The 20,533-nt window shown below is 37.1% G+C and overlaps 1 protein-coding gene across 3 annotated transcripts in view; it reads left to right on the top strand.

Annotated features, from left to right (window-relative positions):
• Positions 1-20,533, top strand: part of LOC122324230 (retinoic acid receptor beta-like) — a 159,002-nt gene that overhangs the window by 106,320 nt on the left and 32,149 nt on the right. For all 3 annotated transcript variants that reach the window (XM_043218506.1, XM_043218504.1, XM_043218505.1), the window contains one exon: positions 17,255-17,396. In XM_043218506.1, coding sequence (XP_043074441.1) covers positions 17,285-17,396 — 112 coding nt within the window. In that variant the 5' untranslated portion in view covers positions 17,255-17,284. The remainder of the gene's footprint in view (positions 1-17,254; positions 17,397-20,533) is intronic.

Below are 20,533 nucleotides of genomic sequence, written 5' to 3'. Positions count from 1 at the left end.
GCTTTGAATAAATAATTAACTCTAAATAAATAACAGAAGTGTTAAATATACCATGTAGTCTGGTTTTATGAAACACTGCATACTATTCCATAGTGTCTTTTTTATTTTTCCTCAAATTTTTGCACCATAATGTATCTGATCACACACATAAAGCCAAAAAGATTGAGCCCAAAGTCACAACTGATGCATGTGTCTCTCTGCTAATTTGCATCATTTGCCATGAGCATGCTTTGTTTGATATTGGGTTGGAGATCTGATTTGAATTGGTAACAAAGTAAGGAAACATATGGCTGAGCATACGTGTATGCATATGCATACAGAAAAGACACATCTCAAGCTAAGCCAAGTAAAGGCGCCAGACTTGCTGCGGTCTGGTTGCTTTGACTCTGTAATCCTTTTTGACATTGGCATCTTTCTGATATGTGTCCTCTGTCTTTCTCTTGCTTCAAACTAGCTGTCGCTCACAAGTTTTCAAAAACTTTGAGACTAAGAACACTTTGAATAGAGGATTAATCACTGCCATCTCTTCCTTATCTCTTACCTGGATGTGTTCACAGTGCAAGTTATAGGCAAACCATACTTTGTTTTTAATGCAAATAATTTAGTTTTTATCTTCTGGAATTTGTGTGGTTGCTGCACATTGTATTTTTGGATATAGAACAGAAAAGAACACAGCTTTAAAACTGCAGGTTCCACATTTATTGAATTAAATAAATGCCTTTGCAGTCTATTAATTATTGCTTTTATGACTACAAGGCCACATCATAATTATGAGGATTTTTTTATAGGCCTACTTTTAAACTTTGAATGAACCATTTTCTTAAACTGTACCTTTATTTCCATTATTTTTGGATAATTTTGTAATGCTTGACAAAACACGCTTTTGCTTTTGCTAAAAAAGAAGTGTGCTTAATTTTATTAAATATTAAATTATAGTTAATTTAATATTACTGAAATAAAAGCAACACTTTAAATACACCTTTAAAAAGTGCACTTTGCTGTTAAATTAGTTTTTAAATTAAAGTAAATTTTAAAGTCATTATGTTTTAATAAAACAGGTAATTTGTTATGTTTTTGACTAACGTACGAAAGCATGTAAAGATGCTTCTTTTTAATGTAAGATGTTATTTTTATAGAAATGGAAAGCCCCTTTGTACCAAAAAGGTGTAATGAATAAACCTCAGGCTAAAGAAAGAGTAAATACACGTATATGTACCCATCTATGGGGTCATAATTTGCAGCAATTGCAGCCACGTAGACTTTAAGGGTGGAGGGAGACAGCCTTCGCTCCAGTCCTTGCTGCAAGAAAGTCAGCACGACTCTGATCGGGGTGTGGAGTGCCAGTGGAAGGAGTACCCCTCGGCGTAGAGTTCCTCACCATCACTGTAAGACTAGTCCGTCCTCCACCAGGGGCAACGCTCACCTTGCAACTCCAAGATGGTTATCTTCCTACAATGATGGTAATGACCTCCGTTTAATCGTCATAACGCCAGTCACTTGAAGAAGTGAGATGGAGCAGAATGTGTCACGCTCGACTCCGAAGCAAAAAGCTGAATATGCGCTGCATCCGCTGCTCATTGATAAATTGGGATTAGATTTATTTGTGTTATTTAACATTTAATATTTGCAGATCTGTGTGATATTCTGAGTTTTACTTAATTCTGTTTAAGCATAGCCTTGTTTTTCCCTTATTGTAGAGTCTTTGGTTTTGATCTTGCCTGTTTTTGATTGTTTGCTGCCTGACCCGACCTCTGCCTGTTTTTAGATTTTGTTGTTGCCTTGCCTCGAATATTCATGTTTGCTGTGTTTCGACATCTGCCTACTTAGACAATGCCTTTGCCTAATAATGCAAATTGATCTGCACTCCTCAGACCCCTCAATCGTAACAGAATGCTACATTGAACCAAGATCCAGCGGCTTTTCACCTGAACCATGGCCAGGTATTATGTGCCTTGCAATGTCACTACTAACCCTAAAGCAGGGCACCCAAGCGTTTGAGGACTACACCCAGGAATATCTAGACCTGGCCTATCACTCAGACTTACCAGACTGTATATCGATCGACTTCTTTTGTAAGGGAATAAATCAGCCACTCAACATACAACTTGCAACGTTTGTGGAGTTTGCTTTAATGACTGTAGGGTCAGAATTCATGCTGGCTCTTGCGGAGGAAGAGGATACCGCATCGACCCCTGTAATTGCGGCTTTGTCAGCTGAGCCCCTTAACAAGATGGCTATGACACCTGGTTCTTCGGCCAAGATGGCTGCCACACCTGAGCCACTGCACAAGATGGATACCACACCTGATCCCTCAGCCAAGATGGCTACCATGCCCAAGAGGGCCATCTTCCCAGAGCCCCTGCCCAAGATGGCCGCCTGCCCTGAGCCACTGCACAAGCTCGCAGCCACACTGGAGCCTTCAGCCATTGCGGATATCCAGCCCAGAGTGCGTTTGACGCTGATATTCAGTCTGGCAGACCCAACAGTGATATCAGTGAGGGCAGCCGGTATTGCTGGGGTTTCAGCATAAGTCTTCCCTAAGACTGTTCTTTGCCTCCCATCCACTGCACTTCCTGTAATGGCGGTTGCCATTTTGTGTTTTTGGGCCACACACTGCTCTACCTCTATACCAGTCAGCAAATCCGCTCCAGTGCACACATTTAATTCCACAAGCCTGCTCTGGAGAACTTTTCTGTTCACATGTCTGCCCCTGAGTTCTTTTCTAGCTCCTGAGATCTCTCCTATCTGCTTGCCTGCTCTAGAGGTGTCAGCATCAGCCGTAGAACCTCCAGAGTTGGTACCAGTTGCCGCTAATTTCACTGCCAGTCCAGCTGCAGCCCTGGAAACAGATAATGAATTCTGGTCTAGCCCTGCCACAGCTACGAACTTTCACCCCACTATGAACTTTCACCCCATTCCTTCCCGGTTATAAGGGCTGCCAGTTCAGTCACGGCTATGGAGGCCGGATGCCGTTTATGAATTCCCGCTCTGCCTCGTCATAGTAATGAGGGACATCAGTGAACACTCGTTCAGTCCAGTTGCACCTAAGGAGGCTGCTTGTAGATGCATCCGGCCAATGTTCGGTCTTCAGGGCCACGAATGCCTGGTCTATGTTGTCTGTCTCTGCTTCTTTCAGGCCCTGGTCTCATGTATGCTGTCCTGGCCAGTCCAGTCCGCCCTGGAGGGTTCCAGTCCCGTCTGCTCTGCCTGTCTTTTGTGTCTTGTCCCTTCTTAGTTCCCAGTTACTATCCAGGGTCTCCAAGCTGACAGATCCAACCTGGTGGGCATCCAACTCACCAGATCAGCCTTGGTGGCTCTCCGATCCGCCCTGGAGGTTCTCTATAAATTCTGAAGCAGTCCTTTCTCTTACATGTAGCTTTATTGTAGTTAGCATAGCCTTGTTTGTTCATTCCTGCCTTATTTTTCCCTTGTTGTAGATTCTTTGGTTTTGATCCTGGTTGACTTGAGTTTTTAATTGTTTGCTGCCTGACCCTACCTCTGACTGTTTTTGGATTTTGTTGTTGCCTTGCCTCATTTGCTGTGTTTCAATGTCTGCCTTCTTCGACAATGCCTTTGCCTAATAAAAGCCTGCAAATGGATCCGAACGTCTTAGACCCCTCAACAACATCGTAGAAGCAGAATGTACTGTGCACATAAAATAATGGCGTCTCCCATAGTCCAAGAACTGTTGTCGTTGTTTTTTTTAAAACAATGTGCATCTTTCATGAGTTTACTACATATATTCCAGTTATAATTAACATTATATTAAGGTATAAATGTCTTAACACCCGAGGATCCCTTTATGGAAAGTTTTTGCTTCACCATAGAAGCAAGGTCTGCATTATAATGCTTGCACTTTTAATTATCTTATTGATGTGACCATTAAAATTCTGCATTACACTATAATATACTTTAAGTAATTCTCCCTGACCTTCATGAGCTAATGTGCATGGAGAATTTATGCATTACCTTATTCAATTAAAAGCCTTAAGTATGTCAAGTAACGAAAAGCATCAATACCAGCCTCCTTCTGAAAAAGTAAACAGGACAGATACAATAAGTTTAAAGAGTGTATATTATTGTCGAAAGGGCATACTGTTACCACAAACTATAGAGGACACTGAGATACTGTAATTTACCATTAATGGACTATATTTGCCTCCTTAAAATTATATCAGCAGGCATTTTACCTTTATTATTCTTGTTAGATGCATCAATGTTTATGTCAAAAACTGACATTTAATCATCAAATTGATACAATAAGACACTGTAGGACTGACCAAAATCAAATTAAATCAATGCATATATAACTGTGGTATTTGTATTGTGCTATCATTATTATGTGCCCTTACTCATTTAACATTCAATACAACATATATTGAGATCAGTTTACACCTGCTCCTAATCTGCTTGATCTGTGCTGTCTATTAACCCAAGCTGATAAATAGTTCTTGCAATTAATATTTCTCATATGCAACAATATTAGCACATAATCAAAGAGAGTTAATTTTGAGCAAATTTGATGTTGCACCAATGTTACCAAAGTGTAATGTAACAAAATTAGTTGCACCAGCAGGAACAAAGCTCACACAATATAACTATTAAAAGTCTCTTTATAAAAGCTGAAAACATTTAGTTTACAAAGCATCTCAAATATAACAATTTGTTTGAATAAATGTATCATCTGGGTATTTGAAGTGCACTTCTTCTAGGCATTTTCAATGTAAACTCTCACTATTTATACTACAAAACAGCATGGTTTAATATTAACTTTTGAATGTTCCTAAGGAGCTGCAGGATCAGTCCTATTTTATACTGTCTACAAACAGTGGAGGGAAAGCACACTGTAAAAAAAAAGATTGTGAATTTAACGCTAAAATACTGTAAAAATAGCACAGTTAAATGTTAAATGATTAACAAAGTTTATATATAATGGAAAATGGTTTGTGACCTCACCATTTTGATGATCAGTGTTTGCTTTAGTTGCGTTTTGACCTTTGACTCTTTAATGTTAGTTTTTCTCTTGCTGTTGTAACTGTGTTTGTGAAACATATTTGTTATGAAAATAAAAGCTAAAAGAAAATGTAATTAAGCTGTTTTGGCTAGCTGTTGGTAGTGATTCAATTATCTCAGTAAGTTTAAATCGATACAGGTGAATTGTAATGAATACTTATTGTTTATGGTAGTAAAATAATTCTACAAGATAAGTTGACAAATGATTATAAAGGAATTATGTATATTTAAAAAAAAAAAAAAACACTTTAGAACTGCAACACTATTTAGACACACACACATCAAGAATCAACACATGAACCTCAACAATGGTGACTATTAATAATAATAATAAAGAAAAACATGCTGCAAGGCATGCTGGATGCCAGTACAAAACTCTCAGCATTGCACCATGAATAAATTATGCAGCTGAATGTTCTTACTATTACTATAAGTGCTCTTTAAGACTGAGGATTTAGTGGTATTAAAGGGGTTATATTAAAAAATATATATATTTTTAACCAAAATAATTTGTGGAGGCAAACAAATTAGATTACTGGCAACCACATCTGCTGGTATTTTAGCATAAATTCTTTTTTTTTTTTTTTTTTAAAGTCAGCTTCCTGTTTTGTTTTGTGGGTCACCATTGTACTGGAAAGTAGAGCATGTGTTTACGTCAAGGACGAACAGAGAAGCACTTATGTTATGCTGCATGTTGTTTTATATAAAAGCAAAAACTATGTAGTTACTGATGCAATGCAAACCTTTTTACTATTTTAGTTATGTATGTATGTACTTATTACTTAATTGTTTTAAATGTTAGATTAAAAACAAATGGCAGTTGGACAGTTTAACTGCTGTCAGTTTCTGTAAAATAAGTTAACTGAAAGGTTTGTATGCTAACGTTTTATTAGTTTTTTAAAGTTAAAAATCTTAACCACAGCTGCTGTGGTGCATAAAATTAAGACTAAAAATATACTTATTTTTCAGATATGCATACTAATGGGAAACCTGCAAGAAAAGATGAAATGAGATAGTATTTGGTGTAGATTTGAGAGAGAAACAGCTCACACTGATGAATAAAGAATTAATGTGGGCTGAAAGATTGGATGCAAGGGTGTAACTACTTCCTAGATTCATAGACACTTCACACAGTTGTGGTGTGCAGCCCTTTTTTGAGCTCCTCCCTCTGGTTTTGTTGCATCTCATGCAATCTGAGAGTAAAAGGACTAAATGAAAAAAGTGAGGTAATGACAATAGTGGGCTATTGTACGGTTATTAAATCTTTATTAAAAATTTATTTATGGGTGGCTCAGCAGTTTAAATGTGAATCCAGCTCAGGTAATTCCCCTTGGATTCCTTTATCCTTTCCAATTAAAGCCACACTTCTTGTTTCTTACAAATATAAAAGTCTTGTTTGATCTTATTTGTTATAGACTGATACAGTGAATTAGCTTTGAATATTATATAGGTCATGCCTTGTAATTTTACGTGATAGTTATTTGTCAGTAATGATAATGATCGTGTGGCTGACTGTGTGATCATGTCTGTGTATGTGAGACCAGACATTTGGCACCATTTCAGATCCATATCTCGCTTTGTTAAGTGCCAAGTCTTACACACACTTACGACCCAGGCTTTCCCACTGATCCGCTTCAGTTTCATCAAACTTTAATGCCTTGTCATCCAGCCGTACGGACACGGTATAAAGTGGTTTCGTGTTACGCTATTGTTCCCTGAACTTCAGCAATAAATGGCTTCTTTAAAATGTCCAGAGATTTTGGTTCTGTCTGCTGTGTAATTCAGTCTGACAGGGCTGTTTGTGAACCTTTCTTACAGCGAGGGACACTGGAGGTCTTTAGAGTCCGTTACTGATACAGTTTCTCCTGCCTAGGATGTGAGGTTTAGACTTCTGTAGACCTGCCATTTAATCAGGCTAATGCTCTTTTATGGAAAAAAGGGAACTGTTACTAGTAAGAGGTTATTCTTTTATAGCTAAGGTGACTAAATTGAGTTATTGGTTAAGGTTAAATGTTGACAAGTTTAAATGTTATCTTTACATTATAATAGGCTGCCACAGTGCATTAGCATTTTTTTAAGAGCTGTGAGGGGTGTAGAATTACTCGAGCCATCTGTGTTCCTCACCCTCTCCAAGAATGAGATAAGAGCTCAGTGGATTGCTGCTTAGAGACCTACAGAGCAAGAGACATTAAGCACAAGGGAGGTGTAACCTACTGTCTAGTAGGCCATTAAAATGGTCCTGTTTGACTCCAGCTATCCAGTTCTTACTCTGTTATCTTTTGTGGTTTTATGTTCTTGGAGGAAAAAGGCAAAAAAAGCTTAATTTGCTCAAGACTGCGATTTGTACAAAGCTCATCATCCTCAAAAACTGAGGTGTACTCTGATTGGCCAGTTATCCAGTGTGTTGTCATTGACCAAATACCTCAAGCATATGATGGAAATGTTACGCCAAAATGACAAAAACAATAAAAGCTATTACAAATAAGGCATTTGTTGAATCCAGTGGGGACATAATTACTGATTTTGATGACTTAGTGCTGTCTTTTTACACGTTACGTTGGCCATGTCAGCTTTCGTGATTGGAGAAATGACAAGCAACAACAACTACTCTTCACTGTTCAAAACTCGATTTGAGTAATAAGTAGCAGGTTCTTTTAATGTAACTTACCTAAAGATTTGAGTCAGAAGCACCAAACTGTCCTTGCAAGGTTGGAATTGCCTCACCTTATAGCCTCTGTGCACAGCCAGCATAGCCTACTCTATCAGGTTGAAGAATTAGTTCTCTATAAAATGTGCTGAACACATCTGAATATTTGCATTGAACATGTTTAAGTGAGCCAATGTAGGAGGTGTGGAAAAGTTGTAACTTTTATAAAGAATCTCTTTGGCTTTGCAACTTTAGGGATCTTATCTATGCAATAACATCTTGAAACACTCCAAGGAGAAAGGAAAACTTGAAATCACATCATATGACCCCCTTAATATATGTATTAATAATAGTCATCTCCAGGTAATACATTTTAATACAGTAATACACTGACATAGTTTATTACATAAACTATAAAATATATGTTCCGCCTTATTCTGTGATGAAAACGGGGAAGAGTCGTTGCAGTGTCAATATCAATAATATAACTCTCATTAAGAAAAGATAGGAGAAACATATTAAAAAAATAAAAGTTATTGGTTATTGTTACACAGCAGTAAGGTAATTTCTTAATTAAAAGAGATTAAAACAATGCAATAAATCCTGTCAGTTAGTCAGAAAAGAAGATATTACATTTCTTTCCCCTCACTTCTGAATTGATGGCTAAGCCCCTGGACCTGATCATGACATTCTTTTCTTACATGAAAAGACATCATTTTAAAATACATTTGACAAAAACAAAAAGCTCATTTGGACTTTGTTTTGGTAGTTCAGAGCAGCTCACCAAAGTGAACATTCTGGTAAACTTCTCTCCAGCCAGTAAATCCATTACAAAAAAAGTGAACTATTAGTATACATTTTTTTAAATTTTAGTATTATGTTTAGTATGCTTTAGTATTATTTAGTATTATATTTAGTATTATATTTAGTATGCTTTTAGTATATTGTTTATGTACTTCTCAGAAATTAGCTTTATTTGTCAGACTTTAGTTCCCTCGTTTTGTGTACCCATGTGCACATATTTGGTTGTCCTGCTCCTGTTTGAGTTTATTTCATTCCAGGTGTGTCTCCTTTGTTCCTCCCAACTCCCTTATTACCCTGTGTGCTTATATGCGCTGTGATTTTGAGTTCTGTTTGATGGATCTTAAATGTCTTCCTGTCCCTGTGTTCCTGAGTTTGTGCTGTTATATTGTTTTGGACTATTATTGTTGAAGTTTATTCAGCGTTTCCTTCTTCCTAAGCAACAGCAAGGTATGACATTATGCATGTCTCAAAAATATACTTAAATTGAGTATACTTGACTTGAGTATACTTCTATAAAAGTCTATTTGTATATTTGAGCTATACTTGTGCCGCTAGAATCTGTGTTTTCATTGTTATATGGTAGGGGGTTCTTCTGTACTGAATTTCCAAAATAAAAACACACACTGTAAAAAATTATTCACTACTTTCAGTAAAATTGTTTCAAAATATTACAATCAATGTTAGTGATTAATTCCACACATTAGAATTAATTAGATTTAAATGCTTACAATTAACTATTAAAAATTTGTAAAATAGCATGGAAAAAATGGAAAAAAGAAAACAAAAACACTATGCTATGCATGAAAGACCAGAAGTTGATCAAGAAACAACCTGGCTTGCACATAACATAACCATTTTCACAAATTCACATTTTTATTGTTTACATGAAGATGCTGAGTGTGGTAGTTAGACAAACTAATAGAAGAATAAAATCAAAAATATATAATCAAAATCATTTTTGAATAATTGTTTGGCTCAAATAATATAGGCAGATGGTCTTCTTTTAAACACACACAGATATCAAGAGTCATCGTACGAATCTCAAGAAGGGTGACAAACAGCATCTTCAGATAGACAGATTAACTTTGAACATCACAAGCTACAATAAGATCCAATACAAACAGCAAAAAATAAAAGAAAATAGTAAGAATAAATACAAGACAATTCAGCTCATAATTTATTCGTGCCAGAGTTCATCATGGGAGTCATGGATGAATTTTGATTGGTGGTACCCAGAATGCACTTGTCAATCGGCTTGTCTAGCTGCTATAATTCAGCTCCAGCAGTCAAACTAGAGTCAAGGGTCTAAAGCAAACACTGACCTCCATAGTGGTTATAAAAAAAATCCCCTTCTTTGATTATGTTCAAAGTTTAATACTGTTATACTTAAAAATAAAGTGGGCCAATTTAGTCCACTTTTAGTTTTAATTAGCTATGCTTAATAAAATACACTTTAAGTATACTACTTTTTGGTAAAGGATACCTTCAAACTACAATTGATCTGTAATTCTAATGTCCAGCTAAATATATAATGTAAATATTTATCCAAACACTGCTTCAAGCAGCATGGGAGCCACAAAAATTCTTTTTACTTCTAAGTGAAGGAAAAATAACTTATTTTTATTATTTTGGGGTCTCGAAGATATGTGCACATTTTATAACAACATGAGCTGCATTAAATATTAAATTCACAACAAAACTGCTATTCAAAATAGTAATCGCTGCTTTGTTTACATTTCATGTATCAGTGTATATCTCATATAACTTTGTTTTAGTTTCTCCTTTTTCTGATATAAACAACTAATTCCTCTCATGCAGGCAAAGAAAACACATGTTAGTTTGCAGTCAGTTATAGTTTATATGTGCAAAACTAAGTTTTTTGGTCCAGTGGTGCTAACACAAGGCAACAACACTCAGCTTTTATCAGCGCTAGTTCTTTGAAGTCAGCTTGGTGTGTCCTGGAAAACTGGGCCTGGTTTGCAATAAAGATGGAACGTGCAGCTACATTTTCCGTTGTATTTGGCTTTAAAAAAAGCTGTAAATCTCTCCCTTACTGCTTCATTTTCATTTTGAGCAACACACTGACTAAAGTCTACAGAAGGAGTAGTTAGAACCTTATGGTATGCAATTATGTCCACTTCCATTGTCAGAAGCTGTGAATGATACCAAACTAGCAAACTGTACCACACCACTTTTTGGTACCCTTCTATAAGGGTACCTAGCACAGCAAAGGGTACCAGCAAATGGTATTTATAAAAGGGTATTTTCTAAATATTACTGTTAATGTGTCATGAAGTGAGAATGTAGCTGTCTAAAACTCAAATCTGCTGTTTATTTGTAAAGATAGTACCCATTGAATAAGCTCCAGGTGATCACTGGGCGCTCAGTGCTTATGTATCTACTGAGAGGAACATCAAGGCTAGTCCTTCTGATACCTCTGTAGTGATTAAAAAAGATACAATTAGTTTTTGGTAACATTATATTTAACAGGCATTCAAGGTCTCATCTTGGCTCAGCACAAAATTCTATATTATAACTTTATATATTTATTTTCAAATTTACTGTACTAACTTATTTTTTTTTCTTTATTTCCACTTAAAAAAGCCTCTTATACCTTCTGTATACTTCTGTTTTGTTTTGTTTTTTCTCTGTGTCTCTTTCTTTCTCCGTCTTTGGTCTCCTGTGTCCTCTCTATTTTCGTTACCCATGATAAGATGTCTGTGTGATTAGGAGTGAAAGGTGATCCTGTCCTGGGCCCGTACTGAATGCTCAGACAACACAAAACGCCAGAGCAAGCGGGACGGGCGGGGTGGGAGGTAAATAATTGATAAGCGGCACTTTCGTTTTTTAATCTGTAAATGAGAAGCCCAGACACACTATCTGTACCCCATTAAGATAACAAGATGGAAGATAATGATCCTAGTTAAGACACAGTTTACATTTAGAGAGCTCCTCAGGTATAGCACTCCGTTTTTGTTAGCCTCTTTTGTTAAGGATGGATAAACCATGTGAAGTGAACCAGCACTTATCTCCATATCACTACAGAGAGCTGGACAGTCATCAAAGATCCTCTCACACACAGACAGATCTGGCATTATCTTGTCCATTAATCTGTGCCGTTTACATGCCACCTGTTGTAAGTCATCTGAGAACAGTAAAGTCTACAGAAGGAACTTCAGCCAGGTGAGCAGCCAGTTATCAAAGAAGCAGGACACACAGTTCAACATAATCTGACATCTTCTCTACAGCAGTCGGATCCCTGTAACCTTCAGGGATTAGTTAGATTTTTTAACCTTTTTCTTTCAATTCGATTTTTGAGTGCTAAAGATTCAGCAATTTTGAGTGCTATAGATCACAGCTAAAAAATACTGTCACAGAATATAAGATTCATTCCCGGATTTTAAGAATCTATACTGACATATGATCTTGATTGCAGAGGCAACTGCATGTCAAATAACAAAAGCACAACACCCATGTCGTAACAGCTCCAATCAAACCAAGCAAGTTGGCATGGTCCCACCACCACAGGGGAGCAGTAAAAGATCATATTTACAAGAGGTTGTTCTAGCTGTTCATTTTCTGTGTGGAAAAAAGAACAGGGTGGAAGCCTGCCTGGAAAAGGAGAAGCACTTCAACCTACAGTGAGTGGAAAAATACATAATTTGAGATTACTTTTAGGGAATCAGCACATATGAAGCAATTAACTCAAGGACAATGGCTCATCTGAAAAGGGGAATAACATGAGTAGTGGGCTCACAGCAAAATTCCTCTGCCAAATTGGCTACTGATGAGTGCTGTAGCATAGGATATGTTCCAGGGTTTGCTGGACATTGAGAATTCACATTAATCATATCAGAGAAAGGAAAAGCACTGACTGCAAGAAAAACTCCCAAACAAGTTGCCTGAAATTACCTATTTGCACCCATTAATAATTCTAGAGTAATTCAGATCTTGTGAATGTCTTGTAAAATTATTGGGTGTAGAAATGTACCATTTGCTAGTGCCCAGGAAGATAAAACTTCAAGACAGCAAGCAGACACTGGACATGCTAAGGATAGTACTGGGTCTGCCTTGTTATGAGGAAGTACTTGCACGATTACCACTTAGTTTCTAAAAAGTTGGAGGAACTTTGGCACATAGCTGGCAAAGTGTCTTAGGACAACCTGAGAGTATAGGTACGCTTCGCTATCAGAGAACATTTATAGGTCTCTAAACTTGATGAACATGGCTGATTCTGGGGGCTCAAAAAGAGATTAGTACCAACGAGATCTGTCAAGCAATAAATAAATAACTTTTAGGACATGAAAATGCTTTTCCCAGGAGGAAGCATCGTAATTAACTGTAGTAGGCAGCGTCTAATGCCGCGTTTGAGGAGGTGGGTGTTACTTGGCTCACGTACGACAACACCTGTCAACAGAATCAGGAACTACTGTATGATGAAGCAGCGCTTAATACACAGCGTTTAATACACTGTCAAAAAACTAATCTCTTAGATTTTCAAATGTAATTTTTTTTATATATATTTTGGTGATTGAGTGATTTTTTTTTCAATCAAGCACTGAACAGTATCAAAAAGGAGAATAGATTGATAGTAATGTATAATGACAAGATTAAATACTTTTATTAATTGCAGAGATGGTGTCTGTAATCAAATTAAGTTTCCCCAACTAAGCAAGCCAGAGGCGACAGCTGCAAGGAACCAAAACCCCATCCGTGACAGAATGGAGGAAAAAAAAAACTTGGAGAGAAACTAGGCTCAGTTGGGGGCCACCCTGATCTAAATCCTGATTGAAAATCCTCACAGATACCATTTTTCTCTAAGAAGGAATATAGTTTTTCTGCAGTATAAGTAAGTAAAGTAAAAGTGCTAAGTAATTGAGGTAAATATGGAAGATTACTTACAAAGCATTCTTTTGTGGTGGATACCATACTGGTAACAAGGTGCAGAGCAAAACATTTAAAAAATGTAATAATTAATTCAAAATATTCTGAAACCTATGTGACTGCATTGCCTTCTTCACAACTTTTCTTTACTTACTAATCGGAGAATATATGACCCCCCAACCCCCGATACTCAAAAAAACATATTGATACTAACACCTAAAAAAGGTTATAGTTTTTAATATCCATTTTATTGTATTGATTACTATAAATTTGAGCAATGTTTTTAAACTGTTAATCATTTTGAAACATTATACAATTAACATTACTGTAATTCTCAACACCGATAACTGTCATACATCTCAAAACCTTTCAACACAAGTCAGTGCAAAAGATATCAATTAAATCTGTAACTGTGTAAAAATATTCAGATATAGCCCCCTTTATAATGATTACAATTTTCATAAGTAACCATAATTTACTTAAACATTTTTCCCAGTAACTTAAATAGATTGCAATTACTTTTTGTAATTAAATTGCGAAACTCTGTTACATGTAACTAGTTAAACATGTAAATAGTGGCACCTAACAATACTAATAATGCTTAGAGTGCTTCATTTTTAGAGTGTATTTGAAAATATATGCCAGTTTATATTTACTGTAGGTTCAAGATGAATTCTTAAAAAATTATGCAGTTTTGTCTTTCAGGAAAATCTTATATAAATGAGTACATGCTCACCACCACATTTTCTTGTTTCAAGGCCAGTGCAACATACACAGACTGTTTGGCCTTAGAAACCAAATGCACAGGGGTAAAGTCACAGCAGCCTTGGGCTCAGCAGGCCAGCTGAACATTACAATAAACAACCAATCATCTCATCCGTCAGCGAGATACAGATCCATGCATGGGAATGCTTTAAGTTGACATCACCATAAATAACTGATTCTCTTGGCTGAATAATACAGAGAGATGGGAGATTATGTCAGTGTTGCTATATGAAGTAAAGTAGAATACCCTGCATCATCAGAATGAGTGATTTTTGAGCAATATTCTTCAGAGCTTAATATATTATACATCGTTCTTTCTACCCTAATGAACGTTCAAGGTCCCCATCAGTAAGGCAAATGGAAATTATATTTTGTGTAGAAACACACACATGCATACACATCAATCACAGTGTTTGTGTGAACACTTTAATAACTAATCATCTTCCAAATAGTACTGATCAAAGCAGTAACAAATTAATTTTCACAAAATTGTAAAGATACTTCATAATATTTCATTCTCTAGGTTATCATTTTTATTGTGTCAAGACCGATATAAGGGGCATGCTACAAATTGCTCTGCCAAAATCATCAAACCATTTTAATTAGTTATTTTAATTAGGCCATGTGAGTTATTTTTAAAAAACGTTGAGTCAGTCTGTAATCTTCTGTGATTATGTATGTAGGGTGCAGCTAGTTTTACACTTATCACATAAGAAAGGTGTTCAATACAAAACAAATAAGTCTTTTAAAAAAATTGTCATAATTTTTTCATCTTCATGCCTTTTTGAATATTTATAGTTTTCTTTCCACTATGAATCATCCACAAAGATGATATTTTATTAACTATTTAGGTATTTTATCCATATAGTAACAGTCTGCTGGGTCTGAACATTTTGTTTTTTAAATGCAGAGACGGTCTCTGTAATCAATTTGACGATAATCATTAAAAATTAAGTGTCCTCAACTAAGCAAGCTAGAGGCGACAGTTGCAAGGAACCAAAACCCCATCCATACAGAATGGAGAAAAAAAAATCTTGGGAGAAACCAGGCTCAGTTGGGGCCAGTTCTCTGGCTGGACGCCCAGCACTTAACTTCCAGTTCAATTTTTAAACACAGCTATGTCAGATAGCTCATCTAGGTGTTTTGGTCTCTGATGAACATAATCTATGGGTGCTGATCCAAAATCTGGATACGAACTGAGAAACAGAATAATAAAGAAACAGACTAATAGATGTTACCAGCTGATCTAATTAATGCAACCTAGCAATCCTTCAACGGATTTGAATAATAAAAGCGTATTAGTGTGTTATGTGTAGGCTAGGTTAAAAATATGTGTCTTTATTCTAGATTTAAACAGACAGAGTGTGTCTGCTTCCCGAACAGTGTTAGAGAGATTGTTTCAGACTTTTGAGAACACAACGGACGTGCAAGACTACAATGTGATAAGAGCTAGCTCAAATATTGAAGATCTAAACCATTGAGGGCTCTATAAGTAATTAACAAGATTTTAAAATCTATCCGATGTTTGATAGGGAGCCAATTCAGTAGCACCACAGACTGTCCAAGAGTTGACAGATGCTTTAGTCCAGGTCTGGGAGGAGATCTCTCGGGACACCACCCACCACCTCATCAGGAGCATGCCCAGGCAGAGAGGTCATACAGGCACATGGAGGCCACACACACTACTGAGCTTCATTTTGACTTGTTTTAAGGACATTACATCAAAGTTGGATCAGCCTGTAGTGTGTTTCTCCACTTAAATTTTGAGTGACTCCAAATTCAGACCTCCATGGGTTAATAAAATTGATTTCCATTGATTTTGTGATTCAGCTATGTAAAGAACAAAGTATTTAATGAGAATATTTCATTCATTGAGATCTACCATGTGTCATTTTAGTGTTTCCTCTATTTTTGAGCAGTGTACTTTTTAAAGCATGTATTTTGTAATCCGTAACAAAATACATTTTAATAGCAACCTTCCCAGCCCTGACCATAATGTACATTTGTATAGATATGTTAACACATCATTATGATGCAAACATTTAGCCACTATGTTAGCTCCATTCAATGTAAAGCATTTGACAACACTTGTTAGTGTTTTTTCCATATTTTGATGGTTTGTGAAATGGGGTCATAAAAACCAGACAATGCTTTTGGCCACTGTTGTGTTAGTGGCAATATGTGAGATCTTTTTTTCCAATTATCTAGCCAAAAAAATAATTACTGCTTTAATTTCTGCAGTTAAAGCACAGAAGTTAAGAAGTTATTAAATTTCTTTGTCAGTTATAAAAAAAGAAAATAAGATTGACAAGTTAACAATAATTTTTATCAACTCTGTATCATATAACTCCAACACGTCATATCTATGCTGGAAAGTGTTTGTCTCTTTGTTACCATCTTGTTACTCTTAATTAGGCTAGGAGACCTCTCCACCTCTCTTAATTTCGGAGCTGAGACCTAGTTTTGACACTTAGGAATGTTTATGAATCACTCTTTTTCTTAAGTTTAAGTGTAGCAATAAAATTACGTCATTCTTAGAATTTTGACACAAAAATTTTACTCTGAGAAGCTTTATACATATGGCCTCAGGTCACTTTACTAGAAACCATTGCCATTTTGTCTTGCATCCAAAATAAGTACATACTGTATTTTGTCTCATATCCAGGATTGTCAGCCAAGAGGTTGGCAGAGGAAGCTGGGAAAGAGTTGTTTGAAATCTGTATGAATTTCTTCCTTCTGCTGAACACAAAGAAATATATTTTGAAGAACATTTGTAACCAGGCTGTTTTGGGTCACCATTGACTTTCAAAGCAGGAAAAAAAATACAATGGAAGTCAATGGTGACCCAAAACAGCCTGGTTACAAATGTTCTTTAAAATATATTTCTTTGTGTTCAGCAGAAGGAAGAAAGTCATATAGATTTGGAACTACTCAAGGGTAAGTAAATGATGACAGAATTTTCATTTTTGGGTGAGGCATTCATTTAAATATTTTACACATTGTGTGATATGTGCTGTTAAAAAAAACTGTGCTGGTAACCAGTGTATGCTCAGTGCTGGTGTGCACCTTAACTGCTTCTTTAATCAACTGAGACCCTTAACAAGTTCTAAATCACAAAGTCAAGATTATCTCTCTCCACAGGGTTTTTTCCGCAGAAGTATTCAGAAGAACATGGTGTACACATGCCACAGGGAGAAGAACTGCATTATCAACAAGGTGACTCGGAATCGCTGTCAGTACTGCCGGCTGCAGAAGTGCTTCGCTGTGGGGATGTCCAAAGAGTGTAAGTGTTAAAAATCCTTTATTCTACATACACCTCAGCTAGGAGTTTTGTCTTTACACGCCTATCTATCAATTTGGAATAGTTCACCCAAAACTGAAAATTCTGTAATTAATTACTCACCTTCGTGTCATTCCAAACCTGTAAGACCTTTGTTAATCTTCATGACACAAATGAGGATATTGTTGATGAAATCCAAGGCCTTTCTGACCATCCATAAATAGCAATGCAACTGAAATGTTCAAGGACCAAAAAGGTAGTACGGACATCATTAAAATAGTCCATGTGATACCAGTGGTTCAACTTTATGAATTTTATTTTATCAAGCTATGAGAATACTGTTACAGAAAAAAGAAAAATAATGACTTTATTCAACAGTTTCTTCTCTTGAGGGCCTGGGTAGGTGGCAAACAATCCAAAAACTAGAAAACAGTCCAAGGTCAAAAACACAGAGAAACTAGTAAAAAACACAGAACTAGAAACAAGGGAAAGGCTAAACAATAATCATTGTCAATGAGTGGACGAGGAAATCTTTTATGTTAGACACCATGGAACACATGACAAAACCAACCAAAGTAATCTAATCAGAACGTGACACATCCAAACTAGTAACCAATCAGAACGTGAACACGTGCAAACTAGGAACCAATGAGAACACAAGAGCACCAGTAGAGAGCCAAAGCGGAGCTGGCGTAGCAGGAGACCAGGGCGGTGAAGGCAGGGCTGGAACAGAGAGCACAGAGAGATTAACGACGGGCTCTGCAGCCGCAACAGGACAGAGTAAGAGTTCACAAATGGCCTCCAAAGCCAAAACAGGACAGTTCAGGGGCAGTCTCTTTGATCATATCAGGCCAAGCAGAGGGTTCAGAAGTGGATTCTGCTGACTTGGGAGGCTCTGAAGCTGGAGCTGCCACCTCTGATGGAGCTAGAGCAGGTTCAGTACACTTTAGGGGTTCTGCAGAGGGTACAACCACCTCAGTAGGAGCAGGACCTGGCTCGGATGATATAATGGATGAAAGCTCTGGATTGGTGGTCATCTGTGTTGTGGCTCTGGGCAGGCAGCCATCTTGTGCTGTGGCTCTGGGTTGGCGGCCATCTTGTGCAGTGGCTGTAGCTCTGGGTTTGCGACCATCCTGTGCTGTGGCTCTGTGTAGGCTGCCATCTTCGAAAGAGACTCTGGGTTGGCAGCCATCTGGAGAAGAGCCTGAGCTGCCAGCCATCTTAGGAAGGGAATCTCGGGTTATATGCTTTTGTGATTCCCCTTCAAGAGACGTACTGCAGCATTTTACACCAACTGCAGACGTGCTGAAGAAGACCCACATATTATTACAATAATCCAGGCGAGTAGTGACAAAGGCATGGATTACGTTTTCAAAATGTTGCCTTGAGAGTCTCAGCTGTCTCAGGTGAAAAAAGCTTGATTTAACAGCTGCCCTTATCTGACTGTCCAACTTACACTCAAATCTGTCTCCAAAAACAATCACTTCCATTTTCTTTACATTGACACTTTAAAAAATTAAGAGCCATCCAGACTTTATGTTGTCAAGACACTGAAGAAGTGGTCCAACTGTCTCACTCTTTTTAATAGGGACATAAATCTGAGTATCGTCCACATACAAATAAAAGACATGCCACGCTTCCTAATTATTGATCTAAGCAGGAGTAAATAGAACAGGAGGCCCAAAAAACTAAGCAGAAATCAGGGGAGGAGAAATAATCCCCAGTGCTGACGTTAAATGTCCAACCTTCCAGAACCACTCAAGCACTGCCCCTTCAATGCCCACCCATTTTTCCAACTGAAAGATTAAAATTTCATGGTCCAAAGTATCAAAGACAGCACAGAGATGACACAGTCCCCAGAATGAGTAGTTTTAGAATTAAACACTTTCAACAGAGCCAACTCAAGTCAGACTGGAAAACGTCAAGCAATTTATGATCTTCCAAAAAGGAGGAAGTTTCAAGAACTTTTGACAGAAAACGCAATTTGGAAATAGGCCTGAAAGGTCTGCAGTATCCAGACTAGGTTTTTGAGGTTGCACTACTGCGTGTTTAAAATTTTCAGCGACCACAACTGAGAACAGTTTACCGTTAATAATTGCTAAAACAGAGGGCCCTAGAGTGAAAAAGGATAACCTGAGAGCTTTAAATCAGGGGTTTTCAAACTGTGGGTCACGACTCACTTGTGGGTTGCAAAGTGAGACAAGGTAGGTCGCACAAAGTCACTGGGCTGCAACTATATTTGTGTTTCAATGACACAGACATACAGTCTATGAGCAGCATGATATACAAACATTAATTACAAACTGTTATTCGCTTAGTGGGATTTTTGAATCACAAAAGGCCACAACTTGAAACGTGTTTTGAAGCATGGTCATGCACAAGTTGCAATAACAGTGAGGGTCTCGGAACGATGGTTCATCATTAAAAGGTTCGGTCAAGTGGTCTGCGTGGAACTGTCTTTAGTCCCCCTCCCACAAGGTTATACCCCACATCCACCCACTCCCACTATATTTTTACTCTTTGTTCACCCGCTGTCCATTCTTCCCTAAACGATTTTTTCCGCTATGTTTCCAGAATCTCTCATTTAAATTTCTGCTACTAAAAGAAATTAACAGCAAAATGTTAGCTGCCAACACATTTGACTGCCAATACAGTAGGAAATGAAAGAGTCACAGAGAAAATTAAATGTACAAAAACTTCTTTTTTTTATTCATCTTGTCATGATACAAATATGTTTAACATTTACAATAGAAAAATTTTAAATAGAATGTACAAAAATAGATTATTAGCTGTTTTATTTGTTGTGTCAAAATATGAAATTAATTTTACATTTTGTTACACAGTAGGAAAAAAAGACATCTGTCATTTAAAATTATAGGCTAAGAAAAATATGAACAAAACTTTGCTCCATTCTTATTCTGCTCTGCCACTAATAAAAAGCCTGTCTGTTCTGTCTAAGGGTCGTAGACTATATTTACCACAGGTAGGATACAGCCTGCTCTGAGCATCAACGTGTGTATGCTGCATGCAGACGTCTCAAATAAAACGTATGAAGCAGAAAACACAGTTCATGCTTGCAGCTCGTGCATAACAGCCCTGAATGCAGGCTGTACCAGTGGTCAGTGTGAATAAAGCGCAGA

Source organism: Puntigrus tetrazona, chromosome 19 (genome assembly GCF_018831695.1).
Source record: "Puntigrus tetrazona isolate hp1 chromosome 19, ASM1883169v1, whole genome shotgun sequence".
Lineage (NCBI taxonomy): Eukaryota > Metazoa > Chordata > Actinopteri > Cypriniformes > Cyprinidae > Puntigrus > Puntigrus tetrazona.
The sequence above is the reverse complement of the archived record's forward strand: the minus strand, read 5'-3'. Positions and strand labels throughout refer to the sequence as shown.